The sequence below is a fragment of the Notolepis coatsorum genome, assembly GCF_963971535.1.
Source record: "Notolepis coatsorum genome assembly, chromosome: 6".
Classification (NCBI taxonomy): Eukaryota; Metazoa; Chordata; class Actinopteri; order Aulopiformes; family Paralepididae; genus Notolepis; species Notolepis coatsorum.
Genome location: NC_140170.1, coordinates 15,325,475 through 15,348,963, shown reverse-complemented (window position 1 = coordinate 15,348,963; position 23,489 = coordinate 15,325,475). Strand labels below are relative to the sequence as shown.

At 42.5% G+C, this 23,489-nt stretch overlaps 1 protein-coding gene across 1 annotated transcript in view; it reads left to right on the top strand.

Moving 5' to 3' along the window:
- thsd7ba (thrombospondin, type I, domain containing 7Ba) overlaps window positions 1-23,489 on the top strand; it is a gene marked incomplete at both ends in the record, with an annotated part of 107,789 nt that overhangs the window by 32,630 nt on the left and 51,670 nt on the right. The window contains 2 exons of the mRNA XM_084315474.1: window positions 7,469-7,720; window positions 19,268-19,437. Of these exons, the coding sequence (XP_084171600.1) occupies window positions 7,469-7,720; window positions 19,268-19,437 (422 nt within the window). The remainder of the gene's footprint in view (window positions 1-7,468; window positions 7,721-19,267; window positions 19,438-23,489) is intronic.

The window sequence follows — 23,489 nt, the reverse complement described above, 5'->3', positions numbered from 1 at the left end:
GTAAATTCTAATGAATAAATTAATTATGATTAATTATGATTTATGATTTTGATGATGATGATACAAATTATTATTTTTTTTATTCTGAAAAATGCTCACTGAGCTCATTCACCACCTTATTGAGATCATGTGTACAAAAAATCTAAGCAAATGAACCGCGGGAAGATGATTAAACAGAAGGATTTGTAGATACAGTAATTAATGATAATCGACTTTAATTATAAATTCATATTTGACCTTGAACTTGACCTTGACCTTATTATGGCCAAATCATACATCTATGGATAGGGAAAATGCTCCTCTTTCCAATGGCAGGGTTGAATCTGGATTTAGTCATTTCTTGCGGTTTTTACGATAATTAGCATTTTCCGATAAATTTGTATTTCCGATAAAACATATAAAACATCGGTAAAAATGAAAATATACACTTTGACTACTGTTTTTGATAGGGTTATGGTATTTTCTCTTGGCTACAATCTTTTTTTTTTAAACATTAACCTCTTAACATCCAAGGGCCAACATGTGGACGATTCTTTTCCGACCTCTAGTGGCTCGGGTGTGCATTTCTTTTAATACAATATATAGATAGAATTAAGGCCCTATTTGTTGCCTGTCGATTGCCCTTTCAGGTGACAAAATCCGTTCAGCGGTTCTCGAGTTACATGCCGATATGTGAGGCGTGCCCCAAAGTACGCAAAAGTACACATTACCACCCCCAACTCCCAGGGCTCTAGCTCCGTCAATCATTTGGCGATCTCGAAAAGCTTTGCACAGGGTTGTAGCCAATGAGTGTGGCTTTCCAATGATATCCCATGATATGATAATTGGGGATCTAATATGGTCTCTATTGATAAAGGACCTTAAGGCTTAACAGGTTAACAGTGAATAACACCATGCTAAAAATGACCAGACATGAAGAACTGCTACTGATCTCGTTCAATAGCTTCTTGAGATCATGTGTACAATAATAATAATAATAATAATAATGGATTGGATTTATATAGCGCTCTTCTCTGACTCAGAGCGCTTCACAGAGTCCATTATTCGTTCATACACAGTCATACCTAAACATACATACTTAAAACATCTAAGGAAATGAATAAAGGGAAGATGATTAAACAGAAGGTTTTGTAGATACAGTACTGAATTCTCCCATCCGGACCAATGCAAGTTGAAATATTATTATAGCTTATAAATTACGTTATTATAGCCAATTCGCACATTTATGGATTGTGGCAAATCTTTTTTTATCCACTTTTTTTCCTTATTTTCTATTTTTCTCCCATCCCAATTTTGCTTTTCCAATTCTCCCCTCCCCTGTCTTGAACGTTGCTCGACTATGCCCCCCACTGGTCGGTTGTAGGGAGGATAGAAGCCTTGCATCACGTGTCCCCTCCGGTACACAAGGAGGCAGCCTGTCACATCTTTTCACCTGCCAGCGCGGACTCTCAGTGGCGAGGTGTAACGCATGGGAGGCTCACACTACCCTCGCTACTTCCTGTCTCTGCTGTGCAGGCATCCCCCAACCGACCTGTAGGAGTCGCTGTCCACAACGTCCAAATCCCCACCCATCGACTTACACCCGCTAACTCTGCCAATTGAGTTAGTATGACGGCGGGCTAAGCCGGAGGCAATGCTGACACCCGGATTCGAGACCAGAGTCTCTTGCATTGGTGACGAGCGCAATCTCCGCTGCGCCACCCAGCCGCCCTCGGATTGTTGCAAATCTTATATTTCAAATGCCAGAGTTAAATTTAAATTTAGTATCACCCGGCTTGCATAGGAACAGATAATAAAATCTACTGTATGTACAGTAGCTTTTTAATTTTTGCCAGGGTGCCGCCATCTTGAAACTGATTTTAAATCGAATTGTTGCTCAATGTAAAAAATAGGGAATACAAACTAACTGTGCTCCAATATATGCCAATAACGTTACGTTTTGTGGTATATTATCCCAAGTAATAAGAGAATAAACAAATATTCATAACAAGTCATGTTACAAACCAAACGGACTATCGATCTAAAGGGACCATGGTCCACTTAAAGGGGCCGCGTTCACACCTACCCTGTTTGGTCCACTTTAAGTGGACCATGGTCCCTTTAGATCAATAGTCCGTTTGGTTTGTACAGGTCTGAACGCAAACCGAACTATAATGAGGACCAAACAACCAAACCATGGTCCTCTTGAAAAGTTGGGACTCGGTTCGTTTCAAAGTGGACCATGGTTCGTTTGCTGTTGGTGTGAACGCAAAACGAACTTTATATAGCATCTAATCTAGAGCAAATGAGTGACAGGTGCCTAGTGGCGGCGGTCGCGCGACCCAACTTGACAGCGCCAAGTGACAGCTTGCGCGCGACCCAACTCAAATGAATGACAGGCGCGCGGACAGTCTCCCTCTTCCTCTCTCTCTCTCTCTCTCTCTCTCTGCCTCTCCCTCTCTCTCTTCCTCTCTCTGTCTCTCTAGACTGGCGCCGCGCGCGGACAGTCTCTCTCTTCTCTCTGTCTCTCTAGACTCGCCCCGCGCGTGGACAGTCTCTCTCTCTCTCTATCTATCTCTCTCTCTCTCTCTCTCTCTCTCTCTCTCTCTCTCTCTCTCTCTCTCTCTCTCTCTCTCTCTCTATCTCTCTATCTGCAACTGTTTACGTTTGTGAGTGCTAGTCCAATAGATGAACGACTTGGTGACAGCATGTCCTTTGTTTACAAATTAGATCCGCACCAAACAGGGTAGTGTGAACGCAGACCAAAATCAAACAATGTATCATTTTCACATTTGGTCCACCAGAAAGTCCGGACTATCCCTGGACTTTCAGATGTGACCACACCCTAATACAGTCCGTATCAATCAATGTTGCGTTTCTTTTTCAAATGTAGCCAAGAGTAAAGACCCTAACCCTGTCAAAACATGTAGCCAAGAGTAAACACCCTAACCCTGTCAAAACATGTAGCCAAGAGTAAACACCCTAACCCTGTCAAAACATGTAGCCAAGAGTAAACACCCTAACCCTGTCAAAACATGTAGCCAAGAGTAAACACCCTAACCCTGTCAAAACATGTAGCCAAGAGTAAACACCCTAACCCTGTCAAAACATGTAGCCAAGTGTAAACACCCTAACCCTGTCAAAACATGTAGCCAAGAGTAAACACCCTAACCCTGTCAAAACATGTAGCCAAGAGTAAACACCCTAACCCTGTCAAAACATGTAGCCAAGAGTAAACACCCTAACCCTGTCAAAACATGTAGCCAAGAGTAAACACCCTAACCCTGGCAAAACATGTAGCCAAGAGTAAAGACCCTAACCCTGTCAAAACATGTAGCCAAGAGTAAACACCCTAACCCTGTCAAAACATGTAGCCAAGAGTAAACACCCTAACCCTGTCAAAACATGTAGCCAAGAGTAAATACCCTAACCCTGTCAAAACAGCAGTCAAAGTGCACTTTCAGCACTAAGATATTCCTTTATTGATCCCTTTGGGGGGATTCAGGCATTACATTTACATGTTGTCATTTAGCTGAAATGCTTTTTTAAAGCAACTTACAAGTTTTGTACAACAAGACAGCAGGAAGGGTACAACTCTATCAGCTGAGTAACAATGTTCATCAAAGTGTTGAGTGCTACAGTGTAGGTTAGTTTATTAGGACAAGTGCATGACAGTAAGGTTAGTTAGGGTTAGAGTATTTTATTTGTATTTAATTATTATTATAATTTTTTATTCAGGCGATGATTGAAGAAGTGCGTCTTTAGTCGACGGCGAAAGATTGGATGGATTTTGGCTGTCCTAACTGTGGTGGGAAGTTCCTTCCACCATTGTGGGACAGGACCGAGAATAGGCGACTTCTCTTTGATGACTCTCCCGGAGCTCGGATAGGAGTAGGTCAGAGGCGGCCAGAAGATGCAGAGCGTAGGGGTCTTGAGGGTGTGTAGTTAGAGACCATTGACCGCAGGTAGGCGGGAGCCGTTCCCTTCACCGCACGATATGCCATGTCGAGGGCCTTGAAGCGGATTTGTGCGGCCATGGGGAGCCAGTGCAGGTCCCTGAGAAGTGGGGTGACATGGGCTGACTTCGGTAGGTTTGAGATCAGGCGAGCCGCTGCGTTCTGAATGAGTTGAAGAGGCTTGGTGGCAGTGGTCGGAAGGCCAGCAAGCAGTGCGTTGCAGTAGTCGAGGCGGGAGATGACTGTTGATTGGACGAGGAGTTGGGTGGCTTCTTTTGTCAGGAAGGGGCGGATCCTTCTGACGTTGCTCAGGAGGAATCTGCAGGTTCTGGTTGTCGCTGTGATATGAGTGGAGAAGTTCAACTGGTCGTCAAGGACAACACCAAGGTTCTTGTCGGTCGGGGACGCGGTCACAGTTGAATTCTCGACTGTGATGGAAAGGTCAGTCAGGGGGGAGGATTTGGCTGGCAGGTGAAGCAATTCTGTTTTGGTTGGACGTCATCCAGGCGGAGATGTTAGACAGACAGGCCGAGATCCGCTCAGAGACGTGGATATCTGAGGGAGGGAAGGAGAGGAAGAGTCTGCATAACAATGATAGGAGAAGCCATGAGACGTGATAACTGATCCATCTGGCATGTAGTGGGACGGTTCAACGTTACCAGTTTCAGGGTCTCGGCATCTGTAATGGGAGAGAAAGATGACAGAGTGAAGGATGAGGTTCTCGATTCAGTAATTGGAATGGGTGGGGGGTTGGGAGAAGGAGCTGCGGATGTTCTCCACCTTTTCCTCAAAGAAGATCACAAAGTCTTCGGCAGTTTGAGAGGAGGGAGGAGGGGGTGGGGGGGGAGTGAGGAGGGAGGACATGGTAGCATGCAGTTTGCGAAGGTTCTTGGCAGAGCCCTCAATCCTATGGTGAAAGAAAGAAGCTTTGGCAGTAGTAATGGTTTTGGAGAATGTTAACAAGAGATTGTGATATGTGGCGATACGTCAGCAGTGAGGCGTGACTTTCTATACTTCCTCTCAGCCGCTCTCAGGACCTGTCTTTGTTCTCTCACTGCATCCGTCAGCCATGGACTCGGTGGGGAACGGCGGGCAGGTTTCTCGACAAGGGGAGGCATCAGAGCAGCATGGGGGAGGGTAGGTACAGGTTGTAGAAGACATGGTACAGGTCACAGAATTATAGTACAGTGGAGAAGTAAAAATTTAAATAGAATAAAAAGGCGGTGTAAACAATATAACAATATAATTAACTCTGGACATGCGCATATGGGCAACAAGGTGCAAGATGGGGTATGTACTGTATGCCCTCTCAGTTATATTTGCCCTACTAATAAATATAGTTACAATATATAATGTAATAATGTAATAATCTAAATCTAATCTAATATATAATCTAAAAATGCTAAATGCTAAAATGCTAAATATATGCTCTGATGAAGTATACAGTATACACATAAGGTGCAGTATGCATAAGGTAAGTATATATTGTCCTTTTAGGTTCCTAGTAGTTGTAGTTGGGTGTCTGGCAGCAGTCCCTGCCCACTGTTGTGGAGCCTGATGGCCGCTGGTATGAAGGACTGGCCGAGGCGGTTAGTTGAGTGTCGGGGGGGGGGGTATGAGTCTGTGACTGAACGTGCTTCTCATCTTGACTAGCTCGTCGTAGAGGGGGTGGGAGGGATTCTCCAGGATAGCAGCCAGCTTCCTTCTCATCCCCGTCTCTGCCACCACCTCTAGTCTGACCAGCTCGACTCCCACCACGTAGCTAGCATTCCTCACCAGCTTGTTGAGTTTGTTGGTGTCCCTCGAGGTGATGTAGCCCCCCCAGCATGCCACAGCATAGAAGAGGATGCTGGCCACTACAGACTGGTAGAATGACTGCAGCAGTCTATAGAAGATGACGCTGGCCACTACAGACTGGTAGAATGACTGCAGCAGTCTATAGAAGAGGACGCTGGCCACTACAGACTGGTAGAATGACTGCAGCAGTCTATAGAAGAGGACGCTGGTCACTACAGACTGGTAGAATGACTGCAGCAGTCTATAGAAGAGGACGCTGGTCACTACAGACTGGTAGAATGACTGCAGCAGTCTATAGAAGAGGACGCTGGCCACTACAGACTGGTAGAATGACTGCAGCAGTCTATAGAAGAGTACGCTGGCCACTACAGACTGGTAGAATGACTGCAGCAGTCTATAGAAGAGGACGCCGGCCACTACAGACTGATAGAATGACTGCAGCAGTCTATAGAAGAGGACGCTGGTCACTACAGACTGGTAGAATGACTGCAGCAGTCTATAGAAGTGGACGCTGGTCACTACAGACTGGTAGAATGACTGCAGCAGTCTATAGAAGAGGACGCTGGTCACTACAGACTGGTAGAATGACTGCAGCAGTCTATAGAAGAGGATGCTGGCCACTACAGACTGGTAGAACAACTGTAGCAGTCTATAGAAGAGGACGCTGGTCACTACAGACTGGTAGAATGACTGCAGCAGTCTATAGAAGAGGATGCTGGCCACTACAGACTGGTAGAACGACTGCAGCAGTCTATTGCAAATGTTGAAGGACCTGAGTCTCCTCAGGAAGAACAGCCTGCTCTGTCCCTTCCTGTAGAGGGCCTCTGTGTTGTCCGACCAGTCCACTTTATTATACTATAATATGTTAGTTTACCAATGATTTATTAGCGAAATATGAGTTTATAAATATCTCGGCGCATCCTGGCGGAAACCAGATGAATTAGACGCGAGGGAATGACACAGTCATACGTGTTTGTAGTCCTATGAAAGAAGAGACCCAGGGCTTTCCATGGGCTTTTGAATTTCATAAAACTACACTATACCCAGCTCACGCCAGCCCCTGTCAAACTTGGAGCCATCTGGCATGACATACTTTTTGAACGTTACATTATTGCCACAAAATAGAACGTTGTTTGTTTCTTTACTAGAAACAAACCGTGTCTCAATCTGAAAAGAAATGGCAGAGCATTTTTCATTATTAAGAAGTAACTGCACTGACAGTAGATTTCATTCACAGTCTTTGCTGCCCTGTTACGGGCGCCCGGTGGTACTAAATCCAGATTGAACTCTGCCATTGGAAAGAGGAGATCCATAGATGTACTGTATGACCTGGCCATAATAAGGTCATTTATTAGGCCCCACGTTTTATATTCTATATGCATATTTAATGCATTTGCAGCTGTGTCGAAAAGTAACGACCCCCATCAGAACGTCCTTTCGGGTCTGATCTGAGGAGCTATTTTATCCAAACGCTTCCCGACCTGCCGCCTGCATCTACAGAGTCTTAATCAAATGCCAACACCCAGCAGACGTATCTGTCAAACTCCTCCTCGGCGCCTTTGTCTGGGAGACCTTATTTATCAAACACTGAAAGGAGCGACGAAGGCATTAACTGAAATTAAATTAGAGTCCCTTTCATGTGTCAGATGATATTTTTCTCCGGGGCGCCTCTCGGAATCCCTCTCCTTTGTGCTCACTGTCTCTTTCTTCTTTCTTCCCTCCTCCTCCTCCTCCAGTCTTTGCGCGCAGCGTGAGGCCCCCGCCACCTTCCGGGCGTGCGTGGTGCCCAAAGACTGCCTGGCGTCCGGCTGGTCCCCCTGGAGCCCCTGCTCCAAGACCTGCCGCGCCGCCGACCTGTCGCCCGGCTACCGGCTCCGGGCGCGGACGGTGACGCAGCTCCCTGTGGGCGCGGGTGGGCAGGGGTGCCCTGCCCTGGAGGAGAAGGAGGCCTGCAACATCATTGGGGATTTACTACCAAACTGTCCCAGGTTTGTCCTTTTGTGAATTTCCCAAAGAAAAATTCTTCTACAAACATTGTCACATGTGTTTTTGTAACGTGGGTTTTTGGAACATGACATGTGTGTGTGTGTGTGTTTATATATGTTTACATTTTCATGGTTACTGTATCACATAATATCAAAACCTTGGCTCTTATCACGACACCCTCACATGACCTACATGTGTTTGACCCTTATGTGCTGTTCCGCTCTGTGGGACCCGTTTTCAATGTTTACTAAAAGAGAAATTATACAATTATATATATTTTTTTTTCTTTTTTTTTTTAACCTCTTAACACTCAAATTTGGCATAAATCGCCTGTCGATTGCAAACCCAAAGTAAACTGAAAAGTTATTCTTGAACCATTTATAGCACATGCATGAGTCCGGACTCTTCTGAAAGTAAACACTGGTCCGGTGTCCGTGAGGCACAACCAGAGGCGGGCACTTCTTCTAAACTGAAGCTCGTTGGCTGTTTTGGTCTCATAACCCAAAATTGGAACCATGTAATCGGTCAAGTAGGGTGTCAATCAAATCCATCTTAGATTTCAACCGATGTATTGGTTCAGAGACACTAAAACAGCGGGGCACCGTCAAACGAGGACAAATGTGCTGCGACGTGCGGAATGTTATTAACCTGAGACTCATTGGCCTCGGATCATTTTATGTATAACATAAAAGAACAAATTTTTCTGTTCTGGTCCACTGGAGACAGAAGTGTGGAGATTGTAGGTGAAAACTAATTAAACAAAAAGGTTCACTGTGTACCGTCACTGTCTGCCTCCACCTTGTTTCATTCATGTTTCAAGATAAACATGATTTATTCCATTCATGTGTTATATTGGATTTATTGGAACGAAAGGCACTTTTAGGGGCTGTGTCCACAGATAGCATTTTTTTTCAAGGCGGACCGCTTTTAAAATAAAAAATATGTTATGCCCAGAGCGTTTCCATAGCGTTTTTCCAGAGCGCCGGGAGCGTATATATGACTTGATTGTCCGACACCGCGACAATTAGCCTCTCATCTGCCATTTCTTGTGTATTTAGTTGGAATGATAGATAGAATAACTTGCAGTCTGTGTCGATGTCGAAATAATTTGATGTAGCCTACACCGTTGTCTCGCGACTCCCGCGGCGCAGCCACTTGCTCGATTTTGATTGGTCGGTCGAAAGAAGTGACCTTGATGAGCGGCGCTCCTCTCCCAAAGTTGAACTATTTTCAACTTTATGCGCTGGGAGCGCTCCGCCCAAAAACGCTAGCCGGCGAGAGCGCTAAAACGCGCGGCGCGGCGCTGGGAAGAGGAGCGCGCCCGTCGCGTCTTTAGCATAGAAATGAATGACAGAAAGGAGCTGGCAACTCATAAAAAGCTGACTGTGGACACGCCGACTTATTGATGAATGTTATCCAGTAGAGGTCAATTGCAAATGCTTGAGATAAAGTTAACATCTGTCAAGTATTCTTTACATGAATTGTTATCGCTTTATTGTTTTAAAATCCCAATAATATTGTGGGTCCACCAGACATTGGGTGAGTAACAAAAACATCACACAAGGGTTAAACATGATAAAACATATTATAAACACATGTGGAATAATTTAAATGAAAATGAAAAACTGTGTAAATGTGACAATGCAACGCAATGCAACCTTTTCGGCTTTGCATTTGCTAAACAGAGAGAGAAGCCTACCCCCCCCCCCCCCTCACCCCCAGACACACACACACACACACGACACACAAACACACACACACACACACACACATACACACACAAACACACACACACACACACACACACACACACACACACACACACACGCGCGCCCCCAGACACACACAGACACACACACACACACACACACACACACACACAGACACACACACACACACACACACGCACGCACACACACACACACACACACACACACACACACACACACACACACACACAGACACACACACACACACACACACACACACACACACACACACACACACACACACACACACACACACACACACACACACACACACACACACACACGCCCCCAGACGCTGGCACGTAGCCACAAAGCGGTGGTGAACTGTGACATGAAACGCATGGCTCTTCATCTGAATATGAATCCATGCATTTCACAGCATTAATTAACATTAGAGGACCTGCGGGCTATAAATAAGAAGAGTATTCGATGAGAGGAAAGCCTTCCTTTACAGAAATGATGTCAAACATGACAATTTGTCTAGTAGAAGCATCTCTTCAAAGCCCCCCGATCTATGGATTTTTGACTATGTCAATGTGTGAGTTTCATCTGTAGATTCTAAATACTAAGCAGAGTATACTCTAGGTCTATTTTACTTCCAATAGGTTTACTGTACAAACATTACCAACGTAAAAACAAACCATTTACTGCCACGAAAGACTTTGAGTACAATTTAACAACTCCTATTTAACAAGCTGGCTCACAACACAAGCTGTAGCACAAGCTCAGTCAATTAGATTAGATTTTAGGTTTGATTTAATTTCAAACCTGTGTTTAAACTCGACATCCGGGTGAGGTTTCCCTCATGTACAGTTACGTCGAGTGTACGTACAGAGTTACGCAAAAAAGGCATATAAAAGCACACAGCATATAACATCAAAACAATAAGACAAGTAAGGATAACAATACATTTAAATATGTACAACTTTATTGACAACGGTTGGAGTTCAAGGTTTTAAACTCTGCAACAGAGGAGATAATCTCAAGCTTTAAGGACTGTTGGAGTTCATTCCATGAGCTGGAGGGGCATCATAGCAACATGCAGATTTACCCTGTTCAGAGCAAACTCAGGGACCTTAAGGACCAGCCAGTCACTATTAAAATGATCAAATCTATGATTAAACTATTAAAATGTACAGTACAATGTTGACAATTAGAGTGCTAATGTAACAGTTAAGTGCATTAACAATATACAATGTACTGTACAAGTGATTACATGTGATATAACAAGCTAGTGGTATATATGCTAAACTGATGTACAGGTATGTACCGTATAATTATGCTATACAGTGATACAGGTATAAATAGGCATACGTGTAATGTAAAATGTGAAACAGGTATTAGATTAGATTCAAATTAATATATTACATTTAAAAATGTATATTATGCAGCACAAGTACAGTAGAATGAAAAGAAGTTTGGCATCTAACCAGATTGCAAATCTAACAGTAAAGTGCAACAGCAGGTCACTATGGTAGTAAGCCATACTGGCTTACAAAAAAGAAAACAAAAGAAAACTACTAACCTTCTTACGGTCTTCTACTATCATGCACTCTTCCACTAATTAATCGTCCTTGTCTATATCACTACCTGCTATACAAATAATGTCTAATATGCAGCACCCAAGTTTCAACACTGTTGAACATTGTTACTCAGCTGATAGAGTTGTGCCCTTCCTGCTGTCTTGTCGTACAGAACCAAAGTCGCTTTGCATAAAAGCGTTCAGCTAAGGGCAGCCGGGTAGCGCAGCAGACTAAGCGTCTGTCTACCACCACAGAGACAGTGGGATCGAATCCAGCTGTGGTGCTTCCGGGTTGACCGACCGTCCACACTAACACAATTGGCAGTGTTAGCGGGTGGGAAACCCGGCGAGGGTGGGTCCTGGTTGTTGTAAACAACGACTCCTACAGTTCGGTCGGGGCGCGTCAATACTTTTACCAACTAACCTCCAGTTCCGCCTTCGCGTTCTGCGATCTGATTGGCCACTGACGTTTCTGGTCATATGACATCTGCGCCAATCGTGTGACGCCTGTTTCTATCACTGGTTAAGCTTAGGCACTCTTTCGAAGTTGGTTAAGGTTAGAGTTTGTCTTAGAGCAGGGCGATAGAATGCCTGCCCTGATTCCAAACTCTAACCTTAACCAACTTCGAAAGAGTCGCCTAAGCTTAACCAGTGATAAACTAGGCGTTAGGTAGTTTTAGTTTGCAGGCTGTTAGAGGCGGAAATAGGCGCAGAAACAGGCGTCACGCGATTGGCGCACATGTCACATGACCAGAAACGTCAGTGGCCAAATAGATCGCAGAACGCGAATGCAGAACTGGAGGTTAGTTGGTAAAAGTATAGACGCGGTCTGGGCGCCTGCACAGCGAGGGAAGGATCTGGGAGAGGTAGTGTGACCTTCCACACGTTACACTCCCCCAGTGAGAGTCCGCACTGCCAGGTGAAAAGAAGCGGTGGGCTGGCTACACAGGAAGGAAGGAAGCACGTGATAGTCTCCGCCCTCGCAGACCGACGGTAGGGGGTAGAGTGCGCAACGACCAGGAAGGGGATTGGGAATTGGCATAACGACTAACATTGGGAGGGGAGAAAAACGGAAAATGAAGGGGGAGAAAAGATAATAATAATTTAAAAAAATTTAAGGCGTTCAGCTAAATGACTAAATGTAAATGGCCAGTGGCTATCAACTGCTTTCGATCAACTAGAGAATGAAATCATCTCTATTCTTATTTCTTTCTTTTTTTGTGATACGAGGCCACTATTTTGTTTACATTGGGATCGCCGATCGGGGGCCTTTTATGCCACTCGTTTGACCCCCGGGACCGTCCCCTGGACCTCATTGGTATGGAGATTCGGTGTGGGGCGTGATGACAGATGGAGAGTGCCTATTGTGTTTGGTAAACAAAGAAGTCGATAACGAATGATTTCTCTCCCTCCGCGAGAGTTGATTTTTTTTATTTGGGGCGAAAGCTACACATGATTAGGGAAAGCTCATTACGGAAATTAAGCATTTGATAGATTACTGCAGGCTTGTGTCCTATTACACTCCACCAATATTATTGCTTTCTACGTCAAAGCATTGTTCATAGTCAAAGTGAGAGCAGTTGGATGAACGTTTGTTGTTGTTGGAGTGTGAACGTGAGCATTCGGGACCAGCCCTGTGAGGAAATGGTTTTCTCTTTGTCGTTTCATTTATATTATCAGCCGTATCCCTTCCCAGCCGTTATATTTGGCTTTGTTAAGATAAGATAAGATAAGATATTCCTTTATTGATCCCCTTGGGGAAATTCAGGCATCATAGCAGCATGGGGGGGAGGGGGGGGGGGTACAGGTAGTAAAACAACACAGTATACAGGTAGTAAAAAACAACACAGGCAGTGTAAACAATTTGATCAATATGGTCAATATAATTTACTATCTGACTAGCTGAGGAATATTCACATTATTCACAGTGTCACATAAGGTGCAGTATGCATGAGGTAGTGTGATAATTTACTATCTACTGAGTATACATTATTCACAGTATCACGGTATCCACTGAAATATACATTATTCACAGTATCACAGTATCACAGTATCCATATAGGGTGCAGTAAGCCTAAGGTTACACTAACTTCCACATTGTTATCGGACGGTTCCTGAATTAAAATACAAACTTTGCTCTCTACTTTAAAGCTTGTTTTGTTCCAATTTTGCTCCAAAACACAGGGTAACGTTGACGCACTGTTACGTAGTCTACTGTGCGATATTCCATTTTTTTTTATGACTTATACTTTATTGCATATTTTTTCTTTTTGCACACAGTACTTCAGGACAATACAATGAATGACATATTTTGCATCAGCATGGGTCAGTCCTGAAGGACAACATAGACACCTGGACCCCTAACGTCTAGGTTACACTGATACCCCCCATATGGGGGGGAAGACAGAAAAAAAATAAAAATAAAAAATAAAGACATTAGAATAAGTAAACCTAAACAAACGAAAAATTCTACCATAACAAAAAATAAATAAAAAATAAAAAATAGAAAGATAAATTAGACTAAGCCGAGAATATAATGGAAAGTAGTACCAAAACAGAAAGGAAACACCAAACGAAAAAATAAATCTACATTAAAACATAGAGCCATTCTTGTCTACATAAACATGGTGCATTTGTCAGGTATTCTATACTCATGTGTATCGTCGCTGTCTTGGACAAGTGTGCCCCTCCTCCTTTTATAGTAAGTGAAATTGCAAATATTTCCCCCATTTGCTAATATATTTGTCTCCTTTCTCTCCTAAACTAAAAGATATTTTCTCATAGGCAGCTACCCTACCCAGTTCTCCACTCCACTCTCGGAATGACGGGCCTTCTGGTGCCTTCCAGCCTCTCATTATGATCTGTTTGCCTATCATTATACTAGTCTGTATCCAATCAGCTAGGGGCTTTGCGATATGGCTAAGACTGTGGGGATCCCCCAGGATATATAAACCAGAACAGAAATCATACTCCGTCCCTGTGACCTCTGTGATGTAGTCATGTATGTTACTCCAGAAGTCTCCGATTTTCGGACATGACCAGAGTGCATGGACTAGGTCCCCCTCCCCTGTGTGACATTTCCAGCAATCTGGGTTCTCTTTCAGGCCCAGTCTATACATTTTAGAGGGGGTCCAATAAATGCGGTGGAAGATCTTGAATTGTATTAGCCTTGTTCTAATATCCCTGGACACCTGTTTGGGGATCCCCGAGATTATATCCCAGTCCTCTTGCTCAAATGTGACCCCTAGATCCTTTTCCCAGACTATTTTGAGAGCAGAGGATATCCCACTGCCCTCCCTGTCGATAAACATGGAATAGTAGACCGAGGCCTCATGTCCCAACCCAGAAATAGCCAAAATCTTTTTCAGCAGGTCTGTACCCTGGGGGAGGGTCTGTGGCGAGCCAAATGTGCCTATGAGAAGATGCCTCAATTGTAAATATCTCCAAAATTGATTGTTGGCCAGCTGATATTGTTGAATCAGTTTTTCAAAAGATTTTAATGCATCGTCTTCATAGAGGTCCCCCAGGGTGAGGATGCCTTTGTCTATCCATTCCTTCCACATAAAGGGGGATCTGCATATACACAATTTTGGGTTGGCCCATAAGCCTGCTGACAGGCTTAAATGGGGGTTGATATGAAAGATGCGAGACACCTTCTTCCATACGGCCTGTATGTGAGAGATAATAGGGTGAGTTCGGGCAGTTGGTGGTAATTTAGCTGTAATATACGACAGTGGGGGCAGCCGTGTGTATACCGACTGCTCCATTATGTACCATGGAGGCGCTCTCTCAGGGGGCAGGGCCCACTGTGTCATATGTCTGAAACTGTAAGCATAATGATATAGTAATAATTTGGGGAGACCCAGGCCACCTCTGTCCACAGGCTGTTGTAGTTTACCAATACGCATCCTGGGTCTTTTACCGTTCCACAGGAATGTGTTGCATATTCTATCAAATTGTTTAAAATACTTGCTAGGTATTGCTATCGGCAGTGACTGGAGGAGGTAGTTTACTCTGGGAATGCAGTTCATCTTAAGAACATTAACCTTGCCCCATAGTGACAAGAAAAGGGGAGCCCATCTCTCCACATCCGCTGAGATTTTGCCTAGTAGTGGGTCAAAGTTGACACTAACAATGTCGTTTACTTGCTTGGGGAAAAGAATCCCTAGATACCGAATACCCTTTTCAGGCCACTGAAAGGAGCCATCTTTAAATAGTGATTTGGGGCAGTAGGACGTTAGGGGAAGAGCCTCCGACTTCGACCAATTAACCTTATACCCTGAAAATCTTGAGAACGTATCTATTGTCTTTAGTAGTGCGGGTACAGCATTGCCTGGGTCTGTAACAAAAAGCAAAATGTCATCTGCATAAAGCATAAGTTTTTGGGCCGTGCCCCCCACTGTAACTCCAGGGAAACTTGGGTCCTTACGTATAGCTGCTGCCAGGGGCTCAAGCGCTAAACAGAAGAGCAAAGGAGAAAGGGGTGACCCTTGGCGTGTCCCGCGGCCTAGTTTGAAATATGAGGAGATTATCCCATTTGTTTGCACCGCTGCCTCCGGTTGGTTATACAACAACTTCACCCATTTTATAAAGGTCTGACCGAAACCAAACGCCTCCAGGGTTGAAAATAAGTACTCCCATTCTACGCTGTCAAACGCCTTTTCCGCGTCCAGTGAGATGGCGGCCGTTGGTTCATTATCGCTACTGACTGCCCACATTACATTGATAAGGCGTCTGACGTTATCAGACGAATTTCTTTTGCGAATAAACCCAACTTGGTCAGGATGCACCAGGGAGGATATTACTCCATCCAAACGGTTTGCCAATATTTTGGAAAGCACTTTTACATCCTGGGAAATCAGGGAAATTGGACGATAATTCTTGCACTCGGAGGGTTCCTTATCTTTTTTCAATATTAAAGATATCAAGGCCTGTGATAGGGTGGGGGGTAAATAGCCTCTATCCAAAGCTTCAATATACATACTCTGCAGTAGAGGTGTCAACTCTGTTGAGAAGCATTTAAAGAACTCAGTTGTAAGACCATCAGGCCCCGGCGCTTTACCGGACGGCAATTTCCTAATAACCTCTGCTATTTCATCTTCCGTTATTGGGGCGTCTAAATACTCACGTTGAGCCGCGTCTAATGTAGGGAGATCCAGCCCGCTAAAAAATAAAGGAATTTCCTGCTGTGTCGCCTTGGAAGAGGAAGTGTAAAGACCCATGTAGTATTCTTTGAAAGTATTGTTAATATCGCTAGCCTTAGTCACGACGGCTCCCCCCTGTACCTGAATGGCCGAAATAGTGGATGATGACTCCTTGTGTTTAATATACCTGGCCAGCAACTTCCCGGCTTTGTCCCCCGATTCAAAGTAATTCTGCCTGGCCCTAAACAATCCAAACTCGACCTTCTGCGAAAGGATACAGTTATACTCATATTTTAATTGAGTTACAAGCCTTAAGTTATTTGGTGATATTTTTTGTTTGAGCTGACGCTCCGCAACCAGCAGCATTTTTTCTAAATCGCCCATTTTTTTGGCGTTCTGCTTTTTCTTATATGATGCATATTGAATTACGTGACCCCTCACAAAAGCCTTCAGAGCTTCCCAAGCAACCCCTGCTGATGGCGCAGAAGGAACATTTGTCTCTATATACATATCAATCTGATTTTTCAGCATGGCTTTAAAGTCTGTATCCTGCAATAGAGATGAGTTAAATCTCCATCTAGAGGACCGCTTTGCACGGTCAATGGGGAGCAGCTCAAGGGTCACCCTTGCATGATCTGACACTATAATGTTGCCAATTGAACAGGCCAATGTAGATGGGAGCAGATCTTTAGAGATAAAAAAATAATCAAGCCTTGAGAATACACCGTGAACCGAAGAAAAAAAAGTATAGTCCCTCCCCTTAGGATTTAGAGTACGCCAAGCATCTACCAGCCCCAGGGCAGAACACATTCCTCCCACTGTGGAGGTTGATCTGGGGGGTCTAGCAGTGGTTGGTGTACTTCTATCCAGAACAGCATCCATAGTAATATTCAAGTCCCCTGCCCATATGATTGGATAGTCACCCATGTCATTTAATTTACATTCCAGGTCAGTAAAAAACATTGGGACATCCCCATTAGGAGCATATGTATTGGCTAGGATAAATACTTTCCCCTGAATCTCAGCCAAAATAATGACAATCCTCCCTTCTTCATCTTTGAGTTCTCTCAGACATTTAAATTGCAGCTGTTTGTTCACTAGTATAATGACTCCCCTACTTTGACTGGTACCGGCACTGCAGAACACGTGACCCACCCATCCCTTACATAAGCGCTTTGATTCATCCAATGACAAATGACATTCCTGCAAAAACATTATATCATACCTGGAGGATTTCAATTTATAAAGTACCTTGTTCCTCTTGATTACATTACCCAATCCATTTACATTCCATGTGGCGAGGCACAGTTTATTATTATTCTGAGCAGACATGGGCGTGTAGAATAGTAATAATGACCGATGATATACTGACAACTAAGTGAAGTATTTTTAACCATGTCGACAAACGCAGGGCTCTTGACAAAAAACAATAAAAAAAAACATGACACGCTGTAAACAAAACATAGCGTGATGAAAAAAACACAAAAAAAAAACTAAAACAAAAACACCGACAGATACGATTCTGGTCCATGATCCGTCGGTAGAGTGGTTCGCTCTGAGCGCCGCCCACCCGCGGCATTGTTTTGGCAAAAGTTTGCGCACGTTTGTCATAAAGTGACATCATTCATTCTCAATGAATTAGCGAGAATCCAGCTCGTTTAACGCTAAAGGAACGCTAACGGGATATTGAAGGACAGCCGGTAGGCTAGTAAAAGGAAATGAGAAGAAATCAAAATAAAAAATAAAAATATCAACCCCGCTCATCCATAACGAGCGAATATAGAACAATTCATACCGCAAATGTCATACGTGGGGGATAAGTAGCAAGTAACCAAGTCACTGCATTGTTCAATAGTCTTGTAGGCTAGTCCCCAGTTGGCTCACAGTCAATATACTACACGATATTCCATTTTTAAAGTTTAAACAGAGAGGCTCCTTCTTCTGACCAATCAAATCAAATCAAATCAAATGTATCTGTAAGGCCCGACAACACACGTTAATGTCCCCATGGGCCGGACACGTCTTCTTTAAACAAGTCGAGAAGAAACATCACAATAAGTCAAGAACAAAACAAAAAACAACAGGAAATCCAAAATAAAATGTAAAATAAATAATTTTAATTAATGCAACACTCCCAGACATACCCCACGTGAAAGTAATGAAAAACTCACTAAAACCTAGCAATAGGAAAAAATAACCACAGGCAATGTGGAGGAGAGAAACCTTAAAAGGGCCGTTCAAGGGGGGATCCCCTTCTTGGATGTCGGTGATAATAATAATAATAATAATAATAATAATAATAATAATAATAATAATAATAATAATAATAATAATAATAATAATAATAATAATAATAATAATAATAATAATAATAATAATAATAATAATAATAATAATAATAATAATAATAATAATAATAATAATAATAATAATAATAATAATAATAATAATAATAATAATAATAATAATAATAATAATAATAATAATAATAATAATAATAATAATAATAATAGTATAGCACTTTTCATACAGAGGTTGCAGTTCAAAGTGCTTAGTAGCGTTGCTATGGATGATCGATGGGTGGAGAATAAAACTAAATAGTTGGTATGTATGTACATATACGTGTAATAAAACACAAATATGTACATGCAATAGCAAACTGGGGTACATAAGAACATTTTGAAAGATTGAAAATAGAATAGAGCTGATAACGGATACATCTGAGGTATGGGGGCGACGTAGAGAGGATCGTATCCTCCCGACCATCACCACGGGACGTCCAATCAGAGAAGCTCAAATGGGAATTTGGTTAAAAGCTAAATTCTAACAAAAAAATTTATTTAAGATAATATATCCCTTTATGGATCCCGTTAGGGAAAGTCTAGAGACAGATTTGAATACAAAAAAGAATAATAATAATAATAATTTAAGATCTTACACATTGTAGCTTTAATTATGACCGTTTATACACACATTATTACTTTGTTTGCAATGACATTTAAATAACAAAATATACAAAACAAACAAACACAATAATAATAATAATTCATGCATGTGTGTGGGCACGCATTCATGTGTATGTAAACGTACGTGTGTTTGTGGTATTACGTGCAGGTATGTCTGGAGGACTACGGACTGGGGGGAGTGTGACGTCGCCCCCTTGCTGAGCCACCAGGACCACAGGCTGGGGAACACCAGTGTTCTGTGTGGAGGGGGCATCCAGACCAGGCAGACCTACTGCATCCAACAGCCCCACCACTCAGCCCCACACCACAGGAAAGATGGTAAGAGGGAGAGAGGGTTTCGTTTCTCTTCTCTTCTCTTCTCTTCTCTTCTCTTCTCTTCTCTTCTCTTCTCTTCTCTTCTCTTCTCTTCTCTTCTCTTCTCTTCTCTTCTCTTCTCTTCTCTTCTCTTCTCTTCTCTCCTCTCCTCTCCTCTCCTCTCCTCTTCTCTTCTCTTCTCTTCTCTTCTCTTCTCTCCTCTCCTCTCCTCTCCTCTCCTCTCCTCTCCTCTCCTCTCCTCTCCTCTCTTCTCTTCTCTTCTATTATCCTCTCTTCTCCTCTCCTCTCCTCTATTCTCTTCTATTATCTTCTATCCTCTCCTCTCTTCTTCTATTATCTCCTCTCCTCTCCTCCCATCTCCTCTCCTCTCCTCTTATATCCTCTCTTCTCTTCTCTCCTCTTCTCTTCTCCTCTCCTCTCCTCTCTTCTCTTCTATTATCTTGTCTTGTCTTCTCTTCTCTTCTACTCTTGTCTTCTCTTCCCTTCTCTCCTCTCCTCTCCTCTCCTCTCCTCTCCTCTCCTCTCCTCTCCTCTCCTCTCCTCTCCTCTCCTCTCCTCTCCTCTCCTCTCCTCTTCACTTCTCTTCTCTTCACTCAGAAGTGCTCCATTCCTCCATAAATTCTTTCTATCCTCTCATCTCGTATCCTCGTCTCTCCTTTCCTCTCCTCCTCTTCTCTCCTCTCCCTCCTCCACTTTTCACTTCTCTTATCTTCTCTCATCTACCCCTCTCTCCTCTACTATTCTCTTATCTTCTCATCTCCCCTCTCTCCTCCCCATCTCCACTTATCTTCTCTTCTCTCCCGTCCTCTTGTTCTCTCCTCTGCTCTTCTCTTTTCTACTCCTCTCCCCTCTATCTTCCTCTCTCACCCCCTTCCCTCTTCTTCTCTTCTCCCCTCCTCCTCTCACCATACCTGGCATTAGACACACACAGGAGGTTCTGGAGAGAAATCCAGCATCAAATAAATGTAATGTAAATTCTGCTCTATTTTTCAGTCTAATCAACCAGTATGAATTATTCAACTAACAGAGCAGAGAGAGAGAAAGAGTGAACAGATGAACGAGGACGTGGATTGTAATCATATTCATAATGTACACCAACAGAGTATCCGTCATCCACACATTTTTTGCGAAGGCGCTGGTATTGAGCAAGTCATTTTTGTGAGTGTTTTGTATGAACTGGAGCTGATTTGATATTGTTTAAGAAATCTTTTTGAGCAGGCCTGCCAAGCCTCGAAGGGATATGTCCATGAAATCTAAGAATGTCTGACCTTAGAAATGAGCAAACACAGGTTAAGCCCTCTGGCCATCGGCCTGCGCACTGTCGGCATCACACTGTGTTATTGTCTCTCCACCAACACATCGGTTGAAAGTAAAAATGGCCGCTGTTTGATTGACACACCGCTCGACCTATTACGTGCTTCCAATCGCGGGTTATAAGACCAAACAGCCAACGAGTGACCACCTCCGGTTTCGCCTCTCAATGACCGGACAAATCACCACTGACGCTGAAAATTATTGACTGTTTGTGTAGCCAATGAAATTCTGAGAAGAATGACATCTTACTTGAGTTGGTTTTCTGAGGCCGAGAAGCGCTAAAAGTGGTAAAAGCGAGAGTGGCATGCAAGAGAATGAATGTGCACCTCCCTCTCAGGAGCGCAAATTGCACTGATCTGTTGTTGTCGCTCCTCTGGGGGTTGAGGGTTTGTGTATGTGTAGGGAAGAGGTGGGGGTGGTGTATGTGACAAGAGATGAGTGGGGGAGGGGGAGAGGGGACTGACTGAGGTAGTGTTGACTCCTCTGACAAATCTTGGGAAAAACGCCTAAACATACGATTACATAAAGATGTGTAAAACACAATTATTTTATGATATTGTTATCGACTTTGGACATGTTCTAGGTGAGACTTCAGGCTATGGCCCCAGCAGTGTTTTCAGCTAATAACTAAAGAGTGGATAGATCTGCAGGCATCTGTTTGCAAAATAATTCAGACGAAAATAAAAAAAACTTTTATTCAGAGTGTTTCCTTTCAAAGGAGGCCAGACTTGTGCATCTGCTAAAAATGGTTCCATAATAGTGTCCAATTTCAGTATGCAATCGACAGGCATTTTCAAGGACCACTTAACCTCTTAAGCCTGAGTGGTCCAGGTGAAATATGAGTTTATAGAAATCTCAGGGCATTGAGTCGGAAAAAGGTAAGGAATGATGCAAGGATTTGGTGCAACCTAACTTGAGTGTAGTCTTTTAAGAGAAGAGACCCAGGGCGTTCGATGGGCTTTTGAATTTCAAAAAACTATACTTCCCAGCTCACGCCAGCCACGGTCAATCATCTGACTTCTAGCATAACTTTTTTCTTTCTCTTATTTTTCGGGATCATATCCCAAAAACCTGAACGTTATTGCCATAACACATAATGCAGTTTGTTTCTCTACCTTTCTGTGAACGTCTAGCAAAAAACGTTGTTGCAATCTGATGAAAAATGGCGGAGAAATTTACATTATAAAAAAGTAAGTGTAACGTTTGGGGTTTTGCTCTCCTCAGGGCAGGGCCGGCTCTGATCAATTGGCTGCCCGCTAGGCAGGATTTTATCTGACACCCCCTTGCATCACAGTTTATTCACTACCAATAATATGCACTCACACTTTAGTTTTCACATTTTTCTTTTATTGAAAATAACCCACAGAATCAAACAGTTTTTCAAAAATCTAAACAGTGAACAAGTGACATTATTATAATAACCAGTAGCCTACTGCCATTAAAAAAGTAAGGTCAAATATAATTACAATGAACTTAAATAAAGTAAAATAAATAAATAAATAATTGCACACAAGTACTGCACACAAACACAAAAGGCACACAAGCACAAGGCTTCGACTTGTAACATACTTAGAAGCCCCCTCATCAAGCTCACTTTACAGTCTTACTTTCCTAACCTTTCTTGCAGCAAAGTCATCTATGACGTCACCATAAGACAACTGTTTTGAGACCACATGATTTATGCTTATAATGGAAAGAGCTTGAGCTTAGAGAAGCTTCTTTCAGCAGCAGCCACTGTAACAGGGAGAGCCACAGAGATTCTCAGAGTAGCCCACATGTTGGGGTCAATTTCTGTCAGCTTCTTCTCATGCAGAAAGGTCACGAGTTACATTAATGAAAATGTAATTAAACATTGTCATTACAATGAAATGTAGATTTACATTTACAGAGTCCAATAAAACAGTAAACTGCATAATGCATAATGTGAAATTTATTTGACATTCACGTGAATGATATGCACTTTAAAACACTGATGTAACTAACTATATAAACTCACTTTAGAGACTATGAACGGTAACACAACAAACCAAAGGCTTACTACAACAATCAATTATAAAGGAGATGAAAAGGAATAGCATTTTTCGATTACATGGTAAACAGATGTCAACAAAAATGTAGGCTACGGTATGACACAGGACTGTAACACCTGCTGAATATACCTCATTTCCCTGATGATGACTGGTACTAGTTTTCTTATTTTTATTAGTTGTTATGTAGCCTACTTTTATTGGTAACACTTTATAATAACACTCAGTTATAAGACCTTTATAAGGTATTTGTAGATAATGAACCAATCATGAACAAACCATTTATATACATTCGTAATTAAATAATTTATAACTATATTTGTATAACATTTACAAATTGGTTCTACATTATTTATAACTCATTATCAACATTGTTTGTACTTGATTTGTTCATCATTAAATAATGTTGTTTAATGTGTAGTAACACATTTGTAGATGCTTTGAAAAATGGATATGAAAAAACAACTATACTGTACCTCAATTTATTTGTTCATGTTCAACAAATGATTTGTTAAGACATTCATAAAACATCTATAAATCATTTACAGATGCTATTGTGTGCCCTAATGTGAAGCCTATTCATTATTAACAAATGTCTAATTGTTTGTTTATTTGTGGACTTTTATGAATACACACGAAGCAATTACCAGACTTGTCTTTTCATGTTTAACAAATTATTTGTTAAGACATTCATAAAACATCTAGAAAACATTT